The 19837-nt window shown below is 43.1% G+C and overlaps 1 protein-coding gene across 2 annotated transcripts in view; it reads left to right on the forward strand.

The window, feature by feature from the left end:
* The window catches only part of REV3L (REV3 like, DNA directed polymerase zeta catalytic subunit), a 266105-nt gene that overhangs the window by 197103 nt on the left and 49165 nt on the right, over positions 1-19837 (forward strand). The window contains exons 14-17 of one of the 2 annotated variants that reach the window (XM_073575998.1): positions 12245-13146; positions 17465-17547; positions 18821-18946; positions 19267-19456. In XM_073575998.1, the coding sequence (XP_073432099.1) occupies positions 12245-13146; positions 17465-17547; positions 18821-18946; positions 19267-19456 (1301 nt within the window). The remainder of the gene's footprint in view (positions 1-12244; positions 13147-17464; positions 17548-18820; positions 18947-19266; positions 19457-19837) is intronic. The other variant, XM_073575999.1, reaches the window with a different exon arrangement.

Genomic DNA, 19837 nt, shown 5'->3' on the forward strand with positions numbered 1-19837 from the left:
TAATCCATGTCAACTGGCTGCAAGTGTGATTTAGTTATTGCCAACACCTGTTAGGTGCCACAGTTAAGTTACAGTTGCTGTTAATTACACAAATTAGAGAAGCATCACATGATTTTTCGAACAGTGACAATACTTTTGTCCACCCTCTTTTTTATGTTTGGTGTGGAATTATATCCTATTTGGCTTTAGGACAATTCTTTTTGTGTTTTCATTTAAGACAAATTAAATGAAGATAATAACAAAGAATTTGTGTTTGCAATCATTTTCAGGAAGAAACTGAGTATTATCTGACAGAAATGCAGGGGTGTCAATACTTTTGGCCACAACTGTATAGAGTGGACAGCTGAAGGGCATCTATACCATCTTGCAAGAATCTTGTAGCTCCTCTCCTGTGATGTAGAACATAGTGAAGATCTAAACGTAAAGAGAATGATCTTCAATCTGTCTTCGGACGATAAAGATCTTCCCAGGTCAGTCTCCCATTTAGAGAAGAATGGAGGAAAATCATGGAGAGGGGTTTGTGCCTCTTGAAAGAGTTTATACAACAGAGATACGGTATGATCCGGAGGGCTCTTAGACAGGCAGAGGGTCTCAAAGGGTGTTAATGCTCTAAAAAGATTAGTCCGATTAGCCAATTTTATTATAAAACTTCTCAGTTGTTCAAAAAAGAACCAAGAACCCGCCGGTGGTTCCTCGTCTGAGAAAATATCCTGTAACGACTTCATTCCTGATCGAGTCACATAGTCATAGACTATAGGGTGAGAGCTTTTATCTTTATTTAAAAATGTTTTCCTACATAGTCCCGCCGGAAAGTACGGATTATCGTAGATGGGAGTTAAAGGGCCAGGAGCTGAAGAGATCTTTAGGGTTCGGCCTCCTCGATTGAGAAAAGCCGCCGCCATGTTCCTGGTAAGAAAAAGTAGAAGTATGTTGCTCTCACCATTCTTTCTTGGGGACCAAATGATTATTTGGGAGTCACGGCCTTTGAGGTCATTTTCCAATCCTACCCACTTTTTATGTCCTTTACTATGGAATAGGTCCTAAATACATGCTCCAATCGATGCTTGACTATATAAAGAAAAATCTGGCAGACCCACTCCCCCACTTGTTTTTGACCGGCTTAACAGAAAATAGGAAATGCGAGCTCCGTAATTTGACCATATGAATCTAGTGATCGCTCTTTTAAGGCGTGAGAAGAAGGAAGCAGGTAGGTACATAGGGATTGCTTGGAAATAGTACAGGAGACTGGGCAATAAGTCCATCTTTATCACATTAACCCGGCCCAACCAAGAAAGCTGTAATATGCAATCTTTCTAGGTCTGACTCAGCTTTGGGTAAGGCAACCCTAAATTTGGCATTATATAATTGCGATGTCTTGGCTGTGATTTTGACTCCCAAGTAAGTAAGAGAGTCAAAGCGCCAGCGAAAAGGAAATAAGGCACTCAGCTGCTCTATCATAGGTGGTTTCAGGGATATGTTTAGGATCTCGGATTTATGGGAATTGATTTTAAAGTTACTTAGATGACCAAATCTATGTAGCTCTTGAATAATATTTGGAAGGCTTGTAATCGGGGATGAGATATATAGGAGAATATCATCTGCGAAAAGTGCCAGTTTGTGTTCACCTGATTGCAATTTTGTGCCTTTAATTGACGGATTATTACGAATTGCGGCTGATAAATGCTCCATCGTTAGTATATGGAGTAAGGGCAAAAGGGGGCAGCCCTGCCTTGTACCGTTCCGAATAGGGAAAATATTTGATAATGCGCCATTGGCTTTAACTTGGAGATGTATACAGGGCAGAAATTCTATGGAGCATGTTTTCCCTTAAACCCAATCCCTCTAATGTCTGGAACATGAACTCCCAGTGCAGCCTGTCAAAGGCCTTTTCGGCGTCAACTGACAGGGCCATTGGGGGGGGGGGACCCCATGTGCATACTATCTATCAGAGAAATAGTCCGTATGGTATTGTCCCTGGCTTCTCGCCCTGGAATGAACTCCACCTGGTCCTGTTTGATCAGGCTCGACAACAGTGGACACAATCTCTTTGCAATCATTTTTGCGTACAGTTTAATATCTAGGTTTATCAGAGAGATTGGTCGGTAGCTGCTGCACAAAAACGGGTCTTTCCCAGGTTTAGGAATAACCGTAATATGAGCAGCCAGGGAGTGTAGAGGAAAAGAACCTCCTGATGAAATATAATTGCACATATTGAGAATTATTGGGCTTAATAAGGCAGAGAAATGTTTATAAAATGCTGCAGTATATCAGTCGGGACCTGGGCTCTTCCCCTGTTTCAATTCTTTGATGGTCTCAGAAATTTCCTGTAATGAGAAGTCTTTACCTAAGGTCTGTTTCACATTTCCTTTTGTTTCCATCAGTCAAAATCCGCCGTTTTGCAAAAAAAAAAAACGGATCCCCCATTTTTTATGGCGGATCCGTTTTTTCCCATTGACTTGCATTAGCGGCGGATTTTGACGGATGGTCATCCGTTGGATCCGTTTTTTGACAGATCCGCCAAAATTTTGTCATCTGCTGACTTGAGTGGACGGACAATGAAACTTTTTTTGTCTGCTCGGATCCGCATTTTTACACTGAGAATGCCTGGAAAAATTTCCTTGCCAGAAATTTAACCCTAAATCCCGTTCTGGCGGCAGAAAAAATTCTCTCTCTCTCGGCTGCGGTTCCTTTAAATTTCCGACTTCAGCAGATCCGTCAAAACAACGGTCCGGTGGCATACGTTGGTGTCACAACGGAAACGGATACGTCTTTTGCATTTTTCACGGATTGCAACTGACCAAAAAAACAGAAGTGTGAAAGAGGCCTGAGTCCAACAATCTGTCCTCAGAAATTACAGGTATATTAGTTTGTTGCAGATATAGTTTAATTTTATCCCGAAGTGAATTAATTGGCTGATCTTTGTAGTGGCCACCAATGTTGTAGAGCTCCCTATAATAATCACCAAGGCTATGTGCACACGTAGCGGAACTCTCGTGGAAGTTACCGCGAGAATTCCAGAATTCCATTCCGCAGGAAAATCTCATTTTAAATTCCCGCGATTTTCCCACGGAAAAACTAGCAATTTGCAAGCATATTTAGCTTGCAGATTGCTAGCGTTTTCCAAGCGATCTGTAGCATAGCTTGGAGAACTGATTGACAGGTTGGTCACACTCATCAAACAGTGTTTGACGAGTGTGACCAACTTTTTACTATTGAGGCTGCCTATGCGCCATCAATAGTAAAAGATATAATGTTAAAAATAATTTAAAAAATAAAAAATCGGGTTATATTCACCTACCGGCATCCCGCGCAGCCTTCCCAGGCCTCAGCGATGCCTCCGTTCCCAGTAATGCCTTGCGAGACCTTTGACGTCGCGGTCTCGCGATAATATAGCAGTCTCGCGAGGAATAGGGACCGCTACATCGCGACGTCATCAAAGGTCTCGCAAGGCATTTCTGGGAACGGAAGCATCGCTGAGGCCCGGGAAGGCTGCACGGGACGCCGGAAAGTGAATATAACACCATTTTTTTATTCTATTTTTTTACAGGGATATGGTATTCACAGCCCGGAGGACAGTCTCTTCTCCTCCGGACCGTGGGTACCATCCGCAAATGTTCTGCTTACTTTTCGCATGGTGGGCAAAGCCACAAGGGGGAAAGTAAACGGAACAATGCAATCCTATGGGTGCGGGATCGCCACGATTCCGCAAAATAATGAGCATGCTGCGTATTTTTCCGCCATGCGATTCCGCCGTGGGAAAATCCGCAGCATTAGCACAGCATTGCGGAATCCCATAGGATTGCATGGGATGCTGTTTTTTTGCGTTTTCGTGGCAAAATCGCGCGTTAAACGCCGCGGAAACGTAAAAAAAAAGCGATGTGTGAACGCAGCCTAAAGCTTGACAATATGTCCTTAGTGCTATGCACCTTCTTCCCCTCTTTATTTTTGATGTAAGGAATGTAAGTGCTTGATAATTGGGGATTGATGATTCTCGCCATTAATTTGCTACTGTTGTTTCCATATTGATAAAAACGATTTTTGAGGCGTTCTCTAAATTGCCGTGATTTCTCATCAATTATAGCTAATAATTTTTGCCTCAATGTAAACAGGTGTGCGAGAGTATCGACTTCTAAATCTTTTTTGTGTTGGTTTTCTAGTTTTTGATTTTGCCCAGACAATTGAGCTATCTGGGCGGCTCTGGCTCTCTTAAGACGCGCCCCATGAGAAATAAGCACCCCCCCAGGACACTCTTTAATGTTTCCCACTTAACCGAAGGGGAAGTGGGGTCTGCAGCATGGTCTGTGCTGAAGTTAATAATTGCACGTTCCAAATCAGACCTACATAAAGGGTCCCGAAGAAGGTTCTTATTCAAACGCCAGGAGAAACCGGATTTAACTGGAGCATGGAGGACAATCGAGAAGTAAATTGGCGCATGATCCAACCATAATATTGACCCTATAGCAGCCTCTACCGGCGAGTCCAGCAAACTGATATAAAAAAAATAATTCTGCTATAAGTATTGTGGACCCGTGAGAAAAAGCTGAACTCTCTAGAGTCAGGTTGAAGAGCCCTCCACACATCTACCAACCTCAGGCCAAACATGTTTTTTTATTTGGGTGATGGAAGAGAGGTAGGAAGACTTAACCGAGGAAGCATCAACAGTGGGGTTCACGGGAGTATTGAAGTCCCCCCCCCCCCCGAAGATCACAGGAGAGCCAACGAACTCCGCAAGACGTCTTTTGCACTCTGCACCAAACTTCTACTGGCCCTGGTTCGGGAAATACACATTGGCTATTACGAGTTTGCGAGATCCCCATGAGATCATTAGGAAGATAAATCCGCCGTCGGAATCTATTACCGAGTCAACGATATCTGGCATAAAAGAGCTGTGGAAAGTTATAGAGACCTCTCAGGATTTGGAATGCGGATTCGGACCATGAACCCACTTAGGGTAGTATTTTGATGAACACTAAGGTATAGATCCAGATTTGAAGTGTGTCTCCTGTAGCAAAAGAACCGAGATTCGTTGTCTATGGTTAGAGTACAACATTTGCCTTTTTTCCGGAACATCAAGCCCCCTAGCATTAAAGGAATAAAATTTGATTTTATCCATAGTCTAGATTCCCACCTACACCAACCGCCTCTAAATGTCTGCCCTTGGTAGGTATCCCCAGTATAAATGGAAGGTAAAACGAAAAGGGGTATTGGCAAGGGAAAGGACAGAGAAAGAGATAGATGAAGGTAAAAGAAGTTAGGGTAAAAGAGAGTAGCAGTTTACAGAAATAAACACTTCTTACAGTGTTTACTACCGGTGCCGGCATTGGTTGTCTACTACCTTTGCACCACTCCAGCAGGGAGAAAGCCGAAGCCAGATAGGACCCCCCCCCCCCACACCCGAGGAGTTCCACCAAATGAACAGGTCAAGAACTCATTAAAACTTCCCCTAAACATGGGGGTGAGTCCCAAAGGTAAATCATTCTATATAGAATATAAACGCGGTCATTTCCCGGGTCAATATAAAACATTGCATATAATTAACGGGTGAGATTACATAATACCCCAGATTATGAACACATGGGTATCTCATCCACATCTCACATGTTCAGAGGTAAAAGAGGACAGCAATTGAGACCTGTTAATAACTATAAAGCAAACGTGAATCGAAAAGAAGTTTAAATATAGAGATGAGCGACTTTGCCTTTAGGGTGGAGTCGGGTTTCATGAAACCCGACTTTCTCAAAAGTCGAGTCGAACGAATTCGGCCGACTATAGGGAAAAGTCGTGAAACACGAAACCTAATGCAAGTCAATGGGGAGAAAAGTCGGCAGTGAGTGGAGGACTGTAAACACACCTGGCATGAATTTTAACCCTAGTGGCGGCAAAATTTCTCCCACTCCAGCTACACTACACTTCTCTCATTGGCTGAAAAAAGTCACGTGCAAGCATTCGGCGAAACCCAACTTTGGCGCTTGGGTCGCCGACCGCATGGCCGACTTCACACTGTGGTCGGGTTTCGTTTCATGAAACCCAACTTTGGCGAAAGTCGGCGACTTTTGAATCTGACCGCACTCTTTCACTCAACTCTAGTTAAATATATTAAGGACATTCAGGCGAAACTGTCAACCACTCTTATCAGGATCAGTCCCACACCCTGTATTGAAAATGCACAAAAGGCTAGTGGGCTATCAGGAGATGCTTGATGGATTTCCGCCACTACTCCTCTTCTTGGAGTGTTGGGCTGTAAGCCATCTAGATGGAGCCTCAGGAAGAGCGGGAGTCCGAGGCCAATCTGGAAGATCGATCACTGGTAAGTCAAAAGTTCCCAAAAAATTAGCTAGATCTCAAATGCGATGGAAAATGGCCGTTTTACCTCCCTTAAGTCATTAGTTGAAAGGGGTAACCCCATCTGTATGCAATGTCTCTTTTAATTCGGCTAATAAGGGTCTGAGGGCTCTGCGCAGTGACAAAGTACGACTGTATAGATCTGAAAGAATCAGGATTTGGTGTCCTTTGAACCTTATATTCCCTTTTTTCCTTGCGGCGGTCATTATGGCCTCTTTAACTCTGTAATAGTGTACTCTACAAATTACATCACGAGGACGGGTTTCAGAGGTGGGTTTAGGACCTATGGAGTCTGTCAAATTCAATTGAGCATCATCAAGGATCTCCAAAAAAATCTTTTGCACCGTGTTATATCTAGGTTGGAGAAACCAATTGATTCAGGAAGACCAAGAATACGGATGTTATTTCTCCTATTACGATTTTCCAAGTCCTCCAAGCCAGATGCAAGCTCCGCTATTTAAAGGGTATGCTCAGTTATAACTTCTCTGTAGGCCTGAAGTTCGTGGTGAACCTCATCCTGGGCTTTTTCCACATCTTCAATTTGGGAAGTAAATTCTGCCTTCAAATTGTTTATCTATTTTTTTTTTATACGACTTTTTGAGTCTGCAGGCAAACCCCTCCAAGTTAGATTTGGTAGGCAGGGCCTTTATATATTTACTCAGCTCAATTATACTCATTTCGTCATTGACAGCAGGGTCCTCATCGCAATCTCCCATGGATTTCGTAGGAGAGCTACGTGAGCTCGATGACCCCGTTAGGGGATAGCCGTCTTGGGACATGACTTGCGAAGATGAGGATTGTGTCCTCCTGACCTGTGGGGCAGGGTTGAGAAAATGCTTCATATCCTCTGAGGAAGACTCCTTATGTTTAGTTATGTTTTTCCTGACTGTCCGTCTAGCCTTTCCCATAGATGATCACGTCTATTATTAACTAATATATTTGGGGGGAACCGGGGGGGATTAGATAATTAAACAGTCAATCCCTGCCCATCATCAGCAAGCCCCCTCCATGTTTCCTAGTCATTTATTTATTCTTTGAGGGCAGAGGCCAAGTCTCACAATGGTTCCCAACCACAGAGTCCTGTGTAGAAGAGAGGGGGTTATTTGTAATTTTTATGTGTCGCCTCTAGGTGTCGCTAGAATCCCAATAATAGCCAGGTATAATAACAGGACAGTAGCATGGCTTCTTCTGCACTGTGCCCTATATAACAGTACCAGGGGATTAACTATGGATATTTTGAATAAATGTTTACAGGGACTGATCAGGTGGATCCCAATCTTGGAAGCGCCTTTAGTCCAAGATAGGCAGAAATAAGCGCCTCTGATTTGTTTGCGGGGTTTTCTTCTATCTATGGAGACAGGCAACTTTTAGCTTTTTTGGAGATCTAGTCTTGAATCCTGTGTGTTAGTAGGAAGGCTGTCAGCTCTGCAGAGTCCCCTGCAGGCTCCTGTGTGAGGCAGTTCTGCTGTAATGGCTGCTGGAGGGAAATCAGATGGCTGTACAGGGTCTCCGGAGCAGAAACGGGGGAGAGCTGTGATCCAGATCCTTAGGAGTTATGCCTCAAGTCACACGTTGGGACTCCTTGCTGTTGTGACTTCTGTGCTGACTTAGTACAGATCACAGTATATATCACAGTGAGCTCTATAGTTTATGTAATATGAGATTGGCTATAAATAAAGCAGATCAATAAAGTCTAATGCTCCTTATGTCCCTTATGCAAACTAGGCAGATGGAGGCACATTCACCTCAGGCAGGAACATTTATCTGACTGCTTTGAATCCACAAGATAAGTCTATGAACCAGGGATTCTCTTTATATATGCAAATCTTCTTTCTTCAGAAAGGTAATGCAAAGTACTTTGATGTATATAGGCAAATTCAGCTACTCACCCACATAAGGGGAGGGGGGAACGTTCCTCCTGGCTTTAGCTGTACAAGGATAGCGTGGCAGACATCTTGGATAGGGAAGCAATGTAATCCTGTTACTTTTTATGATGGAAAACTTCAGTTTGCTTGGCCCTAAAGGTCTGATTTAGGTCCCCAGATGATCCAGGGGCAAATGGCAATAGTCCGACAGTAAAAGAGGATGCTTTGGAACCTCAGAGTCCGCTTTATAGTCACTTTTCTGGGAAGTCTTGTGGGAGCTCCAGTTTCCTGCTTCCTCACATGGCAAGAGCTAGACCACACCCCCGATGCTCTTTTTTTTTTTTTTTTTTAACCAAGAAAACATTTCTTGTTTTGTACAGTTTCCTCTTCTAGGTTACAGTACAGTGTCATTATCACTTTTGGGTGGTGAGGTCTATCCATTATTACTGACGCTTTCACAAGAGACATGGGGTTTGGGGTTTAAATCAGATTTTTTTGGACACAAGTATTAACCCCTTCTTGACATGTGACTTTTATATGCTTCACATGTTGGAGATGTATAGATCGGGCTCAGGAGCTAAACCTGTTCCATAAACTGTGTTATACAGCCGGAACTTCCCCCTAACAGCAGCCTTCATGCCAGCTCTGATAGTTGCTATTTAACCTCTTGAATTGCTGATAGCTGCAGTTAGGTCGTTATTTACTGGAGAAAGTCTGTTAACGTGAACCTTTGAGCAGGATTTTTCTAAGTAAACTACAGACAGTACCAGGTTGGCTCTGTTATACTGATTAAAATGATACCTTAGTTAGTGAAATCCATCTTGTAGTTGTTGCTTAATCTGTATTTGTAGTGTTATTTGTAGTGTTCAGTTAATTAGATTCTCGTGATTCAGGGCGGATGTGTGTGAGGTCTTTATGTGGTGCTATGCTTAGATATTCATTCTTAACCCTCTGTCAGGAACAATATCTTTACTAACGAGTTAGGGAATAATGTGCCTGTCAGGCGCAGGCTAGAAAAATACCTATAATATCTAATTTTTGTAATTTCAGTGATCAGTGACCTTCATAGGGATGTAATAAAACAGACTACACATAATAAGGTGCAAAAAAAAGACCAATTACTTAACATAAAAGTAATAACTCTGAAATACAAACATTTCAAAACGCCCGCCAAATAGCCCACAGTTTGACGCTAACAAAAAACCCTATAAAGAAAATTTAGGGAAACAAACTTAATTTTAAGGTACCTAAAGTAATATTACACACATATTCATTCAGAATTAGATCCTAAAGTTTCCCCAGAAAAAAAACACATTTGCAGAGCAAAGAGCAAGAATTACACATCATTTTTGCATGTGTCAGGCAGATTGCATTATGACATTTGTGACATTCATAATTAGAAAGCCTTCTATTTCCGCATTCCGTGGTGCATCTCCTTCTTTTGGGCTGTGGTGCAGGTGGTGGATTTTCACTATCATCTTCTGGGCGGAATCTTTTGAGCTGAACTTGAAGGCAAGAGGGGCTACCGATAGTTTTCATACTTTTCCTGCGTAGCTCTCCAATCACTAGTTCATGGGCCAATTTTTTCAGATAGACTCGCTTACGGAGTGGTTCAAGCTGGTTTTCAAGGTAAATGACTTGTGAATTTATACCACCCAAATTCAACATAGTGAAAAATATGACCATTGGCCAGCGCTTGGTGTTTCTGCAGACGCTGAAAGTTGAGCACATCTGATCAGCTGTATCAACACCCCCTTTGGTTTCATTATAAAATGTAATTATCTCCGGGTTTTTTTTGTGCCTCAGACCAAGGATCGATGGCACCTTCATTATGAAGTGTTGAGAGAAGTACATAGGAAACCAAAACCTTTCCATTATGGAATGCAAACATACTGCTGTACTGTTTTCTCCTTTTCACACTTAAAAAAAATTGCCTACACAGTTTGTATTTTTTCTTACAGTTCCGACATGAAAGCTTCTGCATTTTCAGATAATCAGATCACAATCTGAAAACCAATTGTCAGCTGTTATATTGCGACCCGATCCAAATAAGGGCTCAGACATTCTTTTTACAACATCACTGGGTTTGTTGCTGACAAAGTAAGGACCTTCTGGTTGTTTAGGGCCTGTCACACGAAGTGATATCGCTAGCAATATCGCTGTAACGTCACTGGTTTTTGTGACGTAGCAGCGATATTGCTAGCGATATCGCTGTGTCTTATACTTACCTCCGACCGACTCCCCCACTGGATATCGCTGATCGCGCGAGAACGTCCTAGACCGTTTCTCGTCAGCTTCCTGTGGCGCGGACGCGGGTGGGAGGACGTCAGGATCGCCTCGTCTGACAGGTAAGTAGCGATCCCTGACCGCTGCTATGTCGCTGTGAGATCTGCCTGTGTGGCAGCTCACTAGCGACCACTTAGCAATGCACCAGCGATCCTGACCGCGTCATATTGCTGGTCGGGATCGCTAGTGCATCGTTAAGTGTGACAGCACCTTTATCCTGCATAAATTTCAAGGTTGTATGTGTAGGTCTTACTGGCATCAACAAGGGCATAAATTTTTATTCCGTATTTGCTAGGCTTTGATGAAATGTATTGACGAAATGCACATCTACCACGAAAACCAGGGAGCATTTCGTGAATAGTGAGATTCACCCCAGGGCAATAGCTTTTCTTACAGTTTTCCACAAATTTTTGGAATAAATCGCGAATTGGAGCAAGTCGGTCATATATTTTACATGCGGTTCGGGTAGTTCTGTCGACAAACCGAAGGCAACGAATTAGAACCTTGAATCTTTTTAGAGACATAACAAGGCCAAATTTTTCAATTTCATCACCATCTTTACTCCAAAGTTCCTCCAAACTTTATCGATTTGTCCTATAAGCTCCTGCGTGCAAAAAAAAAAGCACACAGTTCTATTTCATCTGTGGCTTTGATGATTCTGTTGCAGATGAACTTGTCCTTTATAATGTCTACATATTTGTTTGTGTATGTGACAATAGAGTCCAGAATGTCATCTGTGAAAAAACTTTTCCAGCATTCAGCTGCAGTTTTTTGCATTACTTGCTGTTTATATAACTGCAGGAAGGTGACGGTGAGTGATAATGTTTTGAGGTTCCCTACGTTTTTTCATGGGTGGCTTCTTGTTCCATTTGTTTTGTTTTTTTTATCTTTTCCCATATAATATGATTCTACATCTTCTTCATCCTCATCACTGTCACCATCTTGCTCTGTTGCAAAATCAATTTCACATACTTCCACCTCATCATGAGAATCAATCTCACTTTGTTCTACTAAATCCTCATTCAGTGTGGGATCTGCATCATCATCTAACAGTATGTTTCTCACTTCCTCATCATGAAGGGGTTCTGATAAATTATACATTTTCCTCTCAGCAGATAATCTGAAGCAAGAGAAAGAATGTGTTAGGGAACAATGTGCCTGAGAAGCACACTTTCATTTGTAATCTGTCTTGGTTCTATGAAATATCCACACACTTTGCACTATCCATTCATAAAACAAGCTAAATAAACAATTGTGATGACTAAAAACATAAAATACCAACCTTACAAAGTTTGACGTGTTTGGGAAAAATGAGCCTGAGAAGCCAGCACAGTTATATCTGCCCTCCTGAAGCTCTGCAATCCAACTGTGGTATCAGGTTTCACACAGCAGCTAGGAGCCAGGAAGCTACCTGGAGGGAGGGGATTTCATAACAATCTGGTGAGGAGGGAGAAATGAAAGTAAAAGAGAAGCGCCTGTCAGGCACATTAGTCCCGTCCGAGGGTTAAGGGTCGGATTTCATTAACCCAGGTATTATTTTAATCAGTATAACAGTGCCAACCTGACAGTGCCTGTAGTTTACTTGGCAAAATCTTGCTGACATATTGCCCCCAATTTTTCCCCTGTAGCACAATCATGCCGATGGAGCAAGTATGACCTCCATCAAATTACTTAACTGCAAGGACAATTTCTGTTGCCTGATTAACTGCTTACTTGAACCACAATTATTTTCTCTAATTGTTTCTGTGCAGGGAGATTGGAGGTCGCATTCTCGCCATTGAGACAAAACTAGCAAATAATCTTACTGAGTTCGAAGGGGATTTTTCAATGGAGGGACTAGGGCTGTGGAAGACTGCCTTTTCAGCAATGACGCAAAACCCTAGGCCTGTATCACCCGCTCGAATGAACAGACTGATAATGGAGCAAGAGAAGCATAAACTGAATCTTGACAATGATAAAAAGCTTGTTATCATGCCCTGTAAAAGTGCACCTGCTCCCGAGAGGGTTGAACTATGGCTTCAGGCAAAAGAACAGTATGAGTCTTCGAAGACATCAAGTAAAGTTCCTTTAATTGAAGAGACAAGTGATAAAACTCTGAAGACTGTTCCAGCACCCACTGGCTGCAGTAGCTTGCCCCCAAAGGAAGTACAGGTTTTATTGGCACAGCCTGCTAGTTCAGAAGATCAGTCAGGAAACCAGGATGACGTAAAGATCGATATAGCCAGCCCTCCTCCTTCCATGCCTGTTTCAGACTGCTTTGAAGGGTTAACTGATTCACCACCTGTAGAAGCCAATATTGAACTAAGTGAAAGGACTAATGAAAACTACATGTCTGATAGCTCTGTATCACCAGCATCACCAATGTTAACACCTTGGCAGAACCTTGAATGTTCGGACCATAAACCAGCTCTTGAAGACTGCAAAGACTGGAGAGAAGATATGATTCCGTCCCCAGATGATCAGCACATGGCAGATGTCTGTAAAGAAACTGTGAGGAGTGTGAAAAGTGAAGTAAGAATATCAACACCTTCACCTCCTCCACTGAAACAGAAAAGGCACAAATCTAAACGGGTCTGTCTACATAGTACACCAGTTGTTGAAAGACAGATTGGGCCAGAATCTCCCGATTTGATATCGTTTACGCCAGTATCTGGTATGTAGCGCCACATAATTAATATAGAAATGTATTTTTCTTATGGGGATGCTTAAAGCTCCATTTAGATAAGCTAATACTTGTTCGGATTCAAACACATATCACTTATCAATGGCTCAGCCCAATGATTGACTGCAGCGGTCAGGTGTGCTGTAGGTGTGATGTCACCATTGCAAGCTGTAAACAATTATTTAGAGCAGCAGCAAAAACCCCTCTAGGAGAAAAGTCAGAGGGCTGTATAACTCAGATGTGGATTGCAATGCACTTCTCAGACTGGCTGTCGGTTCTCCCAACCTGAGCATGACAGCTGTTAGAAATACATGTTGCCACGCTCAGGTTGGTAGAGCTGCCGACCAGTCTGAGCATTAATTGCAATCCTTAATCTGAGTTATATGGTCGACTAACTCCCTAAGAGTTTTTTTACATGGGACGACAATCATCAGAGTTGCCAGTTGTTTCCGATCATTGCTGAGTATCATGTCCACTGTAAATAATTTTTAGGCCATCATAAAAGATTCCATAAATTAGATTATCAGCGGCGCCTCTCCATTGTGTAAATATGGGATGGGCTGCCCACCATATTGTAAACTGTACATGAGATGGTAAACAGTTATTAACGGAAGAACATAACCTGAAGATGATTGTTAAAATAAATGATGGTAATCAAGCTCTAGTTGATTTATTACAATGTCAATTGATATTCGTTACGGGATGTTTATCTGCATGTGTATTTAGAAATTGATCTCCGATTCATTAAGTCTGGCGTTTTGTATGCCAGTCTTAATGATGGACACTCAGGAATAAGAAGCACACAAACAAGAATTAGGTGCAGGTGCATTTTATCATTGGCTTATGATGAATCCGTAATTGGAGAAACATTTATGGCTTAAAGTGTAACTGACTGTTTTATTTTTATTCCATAAATCAATAGTACACATGAAAATGAAACTTTGTAATATATATTTTATCAGATAAATCTGAATAATAATTCTGAGGTACAATCTGTATTCAGTGACGACACTTTCCCATTACTGAGATAGGAGATGGTGGCTGCTTCTGATAACACTCTGTGTATACTAGAGGAGAAGGAGGGAAAGGCTCTTCCTATAGCTCTTGCCTTCTCCCATCTACTTTTGACGTCTATCCATTAATGAATCTGAAGCCTAAGGCTGGGTTCATATTGCGTTTAGGCAGTCCGTTTAACGGATTGCGTTACAAAGCGCATTAACGTGATGTAAAGCATCCGCTAACGCTGCCATACACTCCCATTACCGAGCGCATCGCTAACGCATGTCATAAGCGGCATGCGTTAGCGATGTGCCGTCATTCTGTGACGGACCCTCGGACGCGGTCTGCAGCCTTCGAGGGTCCGTCACTGCTAGCGCAGATGGAGCAGCTGCGCTAGCGGTATAGCATAATGCGATCAGAATATTAGACTAGCGGTAACGCAGTCCGTTTAACACATGCATTGTACGGACTGCATTAACCTTGCCTAAGTAGCAGATTTCTTTGATAAGAAGTGTTACAGAGTTTCTTATTTTCATGTGTACTATTGATTTATGAAATAAAAATTAAAACAACGGCTACTCTTTAAAGACAGCTGCCCCTTTTGATGAGCTTGTCGACAAGGTGCAAAATTGAACACACTCCTTGCAAGCTCAATATCTTTGCAAAATTTGATCTGGTGGCATTATGGGATATGATGTGTCTTTCAATTAAGCCCCCGTTGCACACAGCGAGATTGCTGCTGAGTCACTAGTTTTGTGACGCAACAGCGATCTCACCAACGATCTTGCTGTGTGTGACATGTATCAGAGACCGGCCCCCCCCCCCCCGCCAGGTATTGCTGATCGTGCTCTAATGTCCAGGACATTTCTTTGATCGTTGGTCTCCCGCTGGCCAGCACGCTTCGCTGCGTGTGGCAGCGGGAGACCATCGATCAGCGCGCTCCCAATGCTGTAAGACGCTGGGAGCTGGTATCCAAGGTAAACAGCGGGTAACTGAGCGTGCGCATCGCTAAGGCTGGTTTCACATTTGCGTTTTTTTGTGCTGTAAAAAAACGCATACGTGCGCATGCGTTTTTTCCCCTATATTTAACATGGGTGCGCATACCTGCGCGCTGTCATGCGCATGTATGCGATTTTCATGCGCTGCGTTTTTTTGGGGTGTGCGATTGTATTTTCCAGACGCAGCATGTTGCATTTTTTGGTCCTGCAAAAAAGCGCATGCGCACGTATGCGCACGTTTTGCGCTAAAAATGGCCATTATAGCCTATGGGTGCGCATATGTGCGCATTGGCATGCTTATGTATGCGTTTTTTTGCACATGCGTTTTTTTTTTACCATTAGTTTAGACAATGGAATTTAGGGGTTTGGGTAAAGTTAGGGTTAGTTAAGGGGGTTTAGGGTTAGGGTTAAGGTCAGGGTTAGGGTTAAGTATGGTTTGGTTAAGGGTTAGGGTCAGGGTTAGGGTCAGGGTTAGGGTCAGGGTTAGGGTTAAGTATGGTTTGGTTAAGGGTTAGGGTCAGGGTTAGGGTTAAGTATGGTTTGGTTAAGGGTTAGGGTCAGGGTTAAGTATGGTTTGGTTAAGGGTTAGGGTCAGGGTTAGGGTCAGGGTTAGGGTTAAGTATGGTTTGGTTAAGGGTCAGGGTTAGGGTTAGGGTTAAGGTTAAGTATGGTTTGGTTAAGGGTTAGGGTCAGGGTTAAGGTTAGGGTCAGGGTTAGGGTCAGGGTTAGGGTTAGTAAAGTCATGGTTTGGGTTAGTGTGAGGGGCCACCTAATGTTGGGAAAAAACGCAAACGCGGTAAAAACGCACTAAAAACGCATACAAACGCATAAAAACGCTGCGTTTTTTTCATGCATGCTCATAAAAATGCTTGAAAAAAACGCAGCAGTTGTATGCTTTTGTATGCGTTTTTTCAATGCGTTTTTTTGCGGGAAAAACGCGCTGCAAAAAAAAGCAAGTGTGAAACTAGCCTTAGTTACCGGCTGTGTACCTTGAATACCAGCGTGCTCGCGCTGGGAGCTGGTATCCAAGGTAAACAGCGGGTTTCTAAGTGCCGCGCGCGCTTAGTTACCCGCTGTTTATCTTGAATACCAGCTCCCAGCGCAAGCACGCTAGTATCCAAGGTACACAGCGGGTAACTACGCAACGCGCGTGCTTGTTACCCGCGTCATCGCTTGTCCTGATCGCTGGTGAGATCTGCCTGTTTGACAGCTCACCAGCGATCATTTAGCGACACACCAGCGTTCCTGACCAGGTCATATCGTTGTTGGGATCGCTGATGCGTCGCTATGTGTGACAGAGGCTTTAAGGGCATGTCACACTAAGAGATTTCGCTAGCAATATCGCTATAACTAGTGACGTTATAGCGATATTGCTAGCGATATCGCTGTGTCTGATACCTACGACCGGCTCCCCCGCTGGTTATCGCTGATCGCGCGAGAACAGGCTGGACTGTTTCTCGTCGTCTGCTTCCTGCGGCGCTTCCTGCTGTGACGACGAGCGACGCGTGGAGCCGGGCGGGAGGACGCAGGATCGCCTAGTGTGACAGGTAAGTAGCGACCCCCGTCCCGAGCGATGTCGCTGGTGAGATCTGCCTGTGTGGCAGCTCACTAGCGATCACTTAGCGATGTACCAGCGATCCTGACAGCGTCATATCGCTGGTTGGGATCGCTGGTACATCGCTAAGTGTGACAGTACCCTTAGACTTCGACCAACAGAATTGGAAATGCAGCTGATAACTCCTGGCCCCCCTCCTATTAGCAAAGTCGGGAGTTTCTGGCAGCTTTAATTCAGGAACCAGATTACAGGCCACTGAGACTTGCAGCTATCAGGTATTTGTGACATGTCGCATGGATATGTTATAAATGAGTAAGATTGGCTAAACCTCAATGAGAACAGGAGAATTTATTTTTTTTTTCTTAAATCATCAAAAACCTTCAACTAGAAAAAGATGTTCTGGAACCATGGAGGGCTTAGACAAAATGATACAAACTCATAGTATTGATGCAGCCAGTTTCAGTTCACTAAAGGGAAGTTCTGGTGAAAAGCGGTTTCTAAAGTGTAATTGTTACCGAAGTTGAAAAAGTCTGAGGTATTTTAACCATTTTTGATCTGGTCTCTTGCTTGGTTAGAAACTGCTGAAACAATTCAGAATTTTTGAACCAAGCTGAATTAAAAAATGATTTGTCTAACAATGTTTTCCATTGGACAAGGACACCCCTTTAATATTACTTATATCATCTAGATTACTTTTGCTGCAGTATGTGTTTTAATTAGCTGATTCTGTCATATTTGTGTTCTATTCGTCTTTAAGAAGTCCGATTTCAAAAGATGAGTAAAAGAAGAGGGGCAAACCCTGATAAGCTGCGTCGAGTGCTGCTAACTACTCAGTTAAAGGTAGGTATGGCATGCCTTGTTTTCATGACTATCTTGAAAAATATTAAATAAGTAGCTGGATGCTCCCTCAGAGTGCGCTAATCTTTTTTTCTTTATACAGCTCTCATGGCAGTCTATGGTGTCAGATGCCAAGCTGCTGGGCTGTCATACTGGTACAAATTCGATTTCTGAACTTATAGGATGTGCCCTTAAATTGTCACTTTAAATCTAGTTTCACACTTGCATTTGGATGCGCAGCAGACGCTCGCTGAGAAGCTCCGCCCCCTGCCGCGTCTCCTCCGGTCAGCTCCGCTTATGGGCCGTGTGTAGGTATGCTTTTTCCGCCGCATGCATCCTTTTGACGGTGCGGCGATCGCACCAAAATGCAACACGTTGCGTTTGGCGCAGGTCGCCGCACCATCAAAAGGATGCACGCAGCGGCAAAAGCATACCTGCGCATGGCCTGCGTACCCAATACTAAAGATAGGGGTACGCAGGTCGCATGCAGCGGCATGCGCTCATAGGCGGAACTGTCTGGAGGAGGCGCAGCAGGGGGCGGAGCTTCTCGGTGAGCTTCCGCTGCGCCTCCAAACGCAAGTGTGAAACCAGCCTAAAATGTTTTTTTGCACTCCCTCCAAACGCAAGTGTGAAACCAGCCTAAAATGTTTTTTTTCACTCTATAAAGAGATTGCTAATGTATACCCTCACTTTCAAGGGGTTGTCCACTACTCAGACAACCCCTTCTCAATTCAGATATTTGCCCCCCATAAAATAATAATAGTGAATACCTCTGGTACCGGAGCCTTTCCTACAATGTTAGAACTGGATCTCCCGGGACTCGCGATCCCTGTGGTCAATCTGTGGCTTTTCACTCTTGCCGCCTTTGGACGTGTCACGTACGTCTGGGGAAGAGAGCAGTAGCTCTCACTTTGTATGGATGTATGTTATTTGTCCGAAGTCGGGGAGAGTGGACTACCTCATTTCCTGCAGATCGCCACACTCTCTGCAACTGATAATTGGTTATTGAGGGAGCCTAAAGGCTGCAGGATACTGACCTATAGACGGCAAGTGCCTGTAGGCTAAACGCTATATAACGTTTACAATCCAAAGTATACACAAAATGGTTTGAAAGGAAAGACTTTTTTGGGAAATGCTTCTAGTGTTAGGAAGATGCAAGTCACAACATTTTCTCGGCTTCTACTATGAAGTCCTGTTGCTAAAATGATCTACATTGTGCTCTGCTGTTTGTCTTTGTATATTTGTGTTAATGCCTTTTCTTCCTACTTATGTATAGAATCAGTTTGCTGCCATGGCTGATGTGAAGAAAGAAACTTCTCAGATTGAGGGTCCGTCCCTAAATAACTCTTATGGCTTCAAAGTCAGTGTACAGAATTTACAAGATGCAAAGGCCTTGCATGAGGTAAGAACTTGGGCCCAAAGGATGACTATGGAGTAGATATGGAGCTAACCACCCAGCATAAAGTGCAGTCTTCGTCTGTGACCTGTCCATGATGTCATTCTTTCACAAATCCATTCTTTTAGATCCATTATTATAGTTTTGTTCTACATCATGAAGATATCCAGTCATATACTGTGTGTTTTTGTAACTGGAAGCTGCAGTACTAAGACAAACTGTCAAATAAATTTGTTCTTATTCATTACCCGCACAATCTATTCGATAACCTAGCTAACTGGACATCATGTGAATCTCACTAATTACCTTGTGCCTTCTTGTTACAGGTGCAGCACCTGACGCTCATGTGCATGGAGTTACATGCGAGAACTCGCCGAGACTTGGAGCCAGATCCTGAATTTGACCCCATCTGTGCTCTATTTTACTGTCTGTCATCAGACTATCTGCTCTCAGGAAGTGACAAGAAAGAAATGGCTGGAGCAATTGTGATTGCACATGAAACATCTGCTGGTAAAGGTGCATACATTCTTGTCATGGGTTTATTCATAGATTTGATTTTTAAGTGATTTACTTGGCATTTGTTCATTTAGATTCCTAATGATTCGTCAAAGTTTGTCATCTTCAATAAACTTTTCACCCTGTATGTAATATTCATTCAGTTCTGACACCTAGTCATCTTTATAGGTGCATGTTCACATTTTTTTTTTTTTTTCTGTCGCAGAAATGAGCAAAACCAACTTGCTCAGATTCATTTATTTGGTTTTGCTGTAGTTTCTTGTACTTTGCACATAGTGCGGCATGGCTCCCCCTTTTTGAGTTAGGCATTTATCTATATAACTTTCCATGAGCAGGTGTCTGAGCAATCGGGCCTGGGTACTTCTCTGCCCCACCTACATT

The sequence above is a fragment of the Dendrobates tinctorius genome, unplaced genomic scaffold, assembly GCF_039654945.1.
Source record: "Dendrobates tinctorius isolate UK_male_01 unplaced genomic scaffold, ASM3965494v1 ptg000046l, whole genome shotgun sequence".
NCBI classification, from domain to species: domain Eukaryota; kingdom Metazoa; phylum Chordata; class Amphibia; order Anura; family Dendrobatidae; genus Dendrobates; species Dendrobates tinctorius.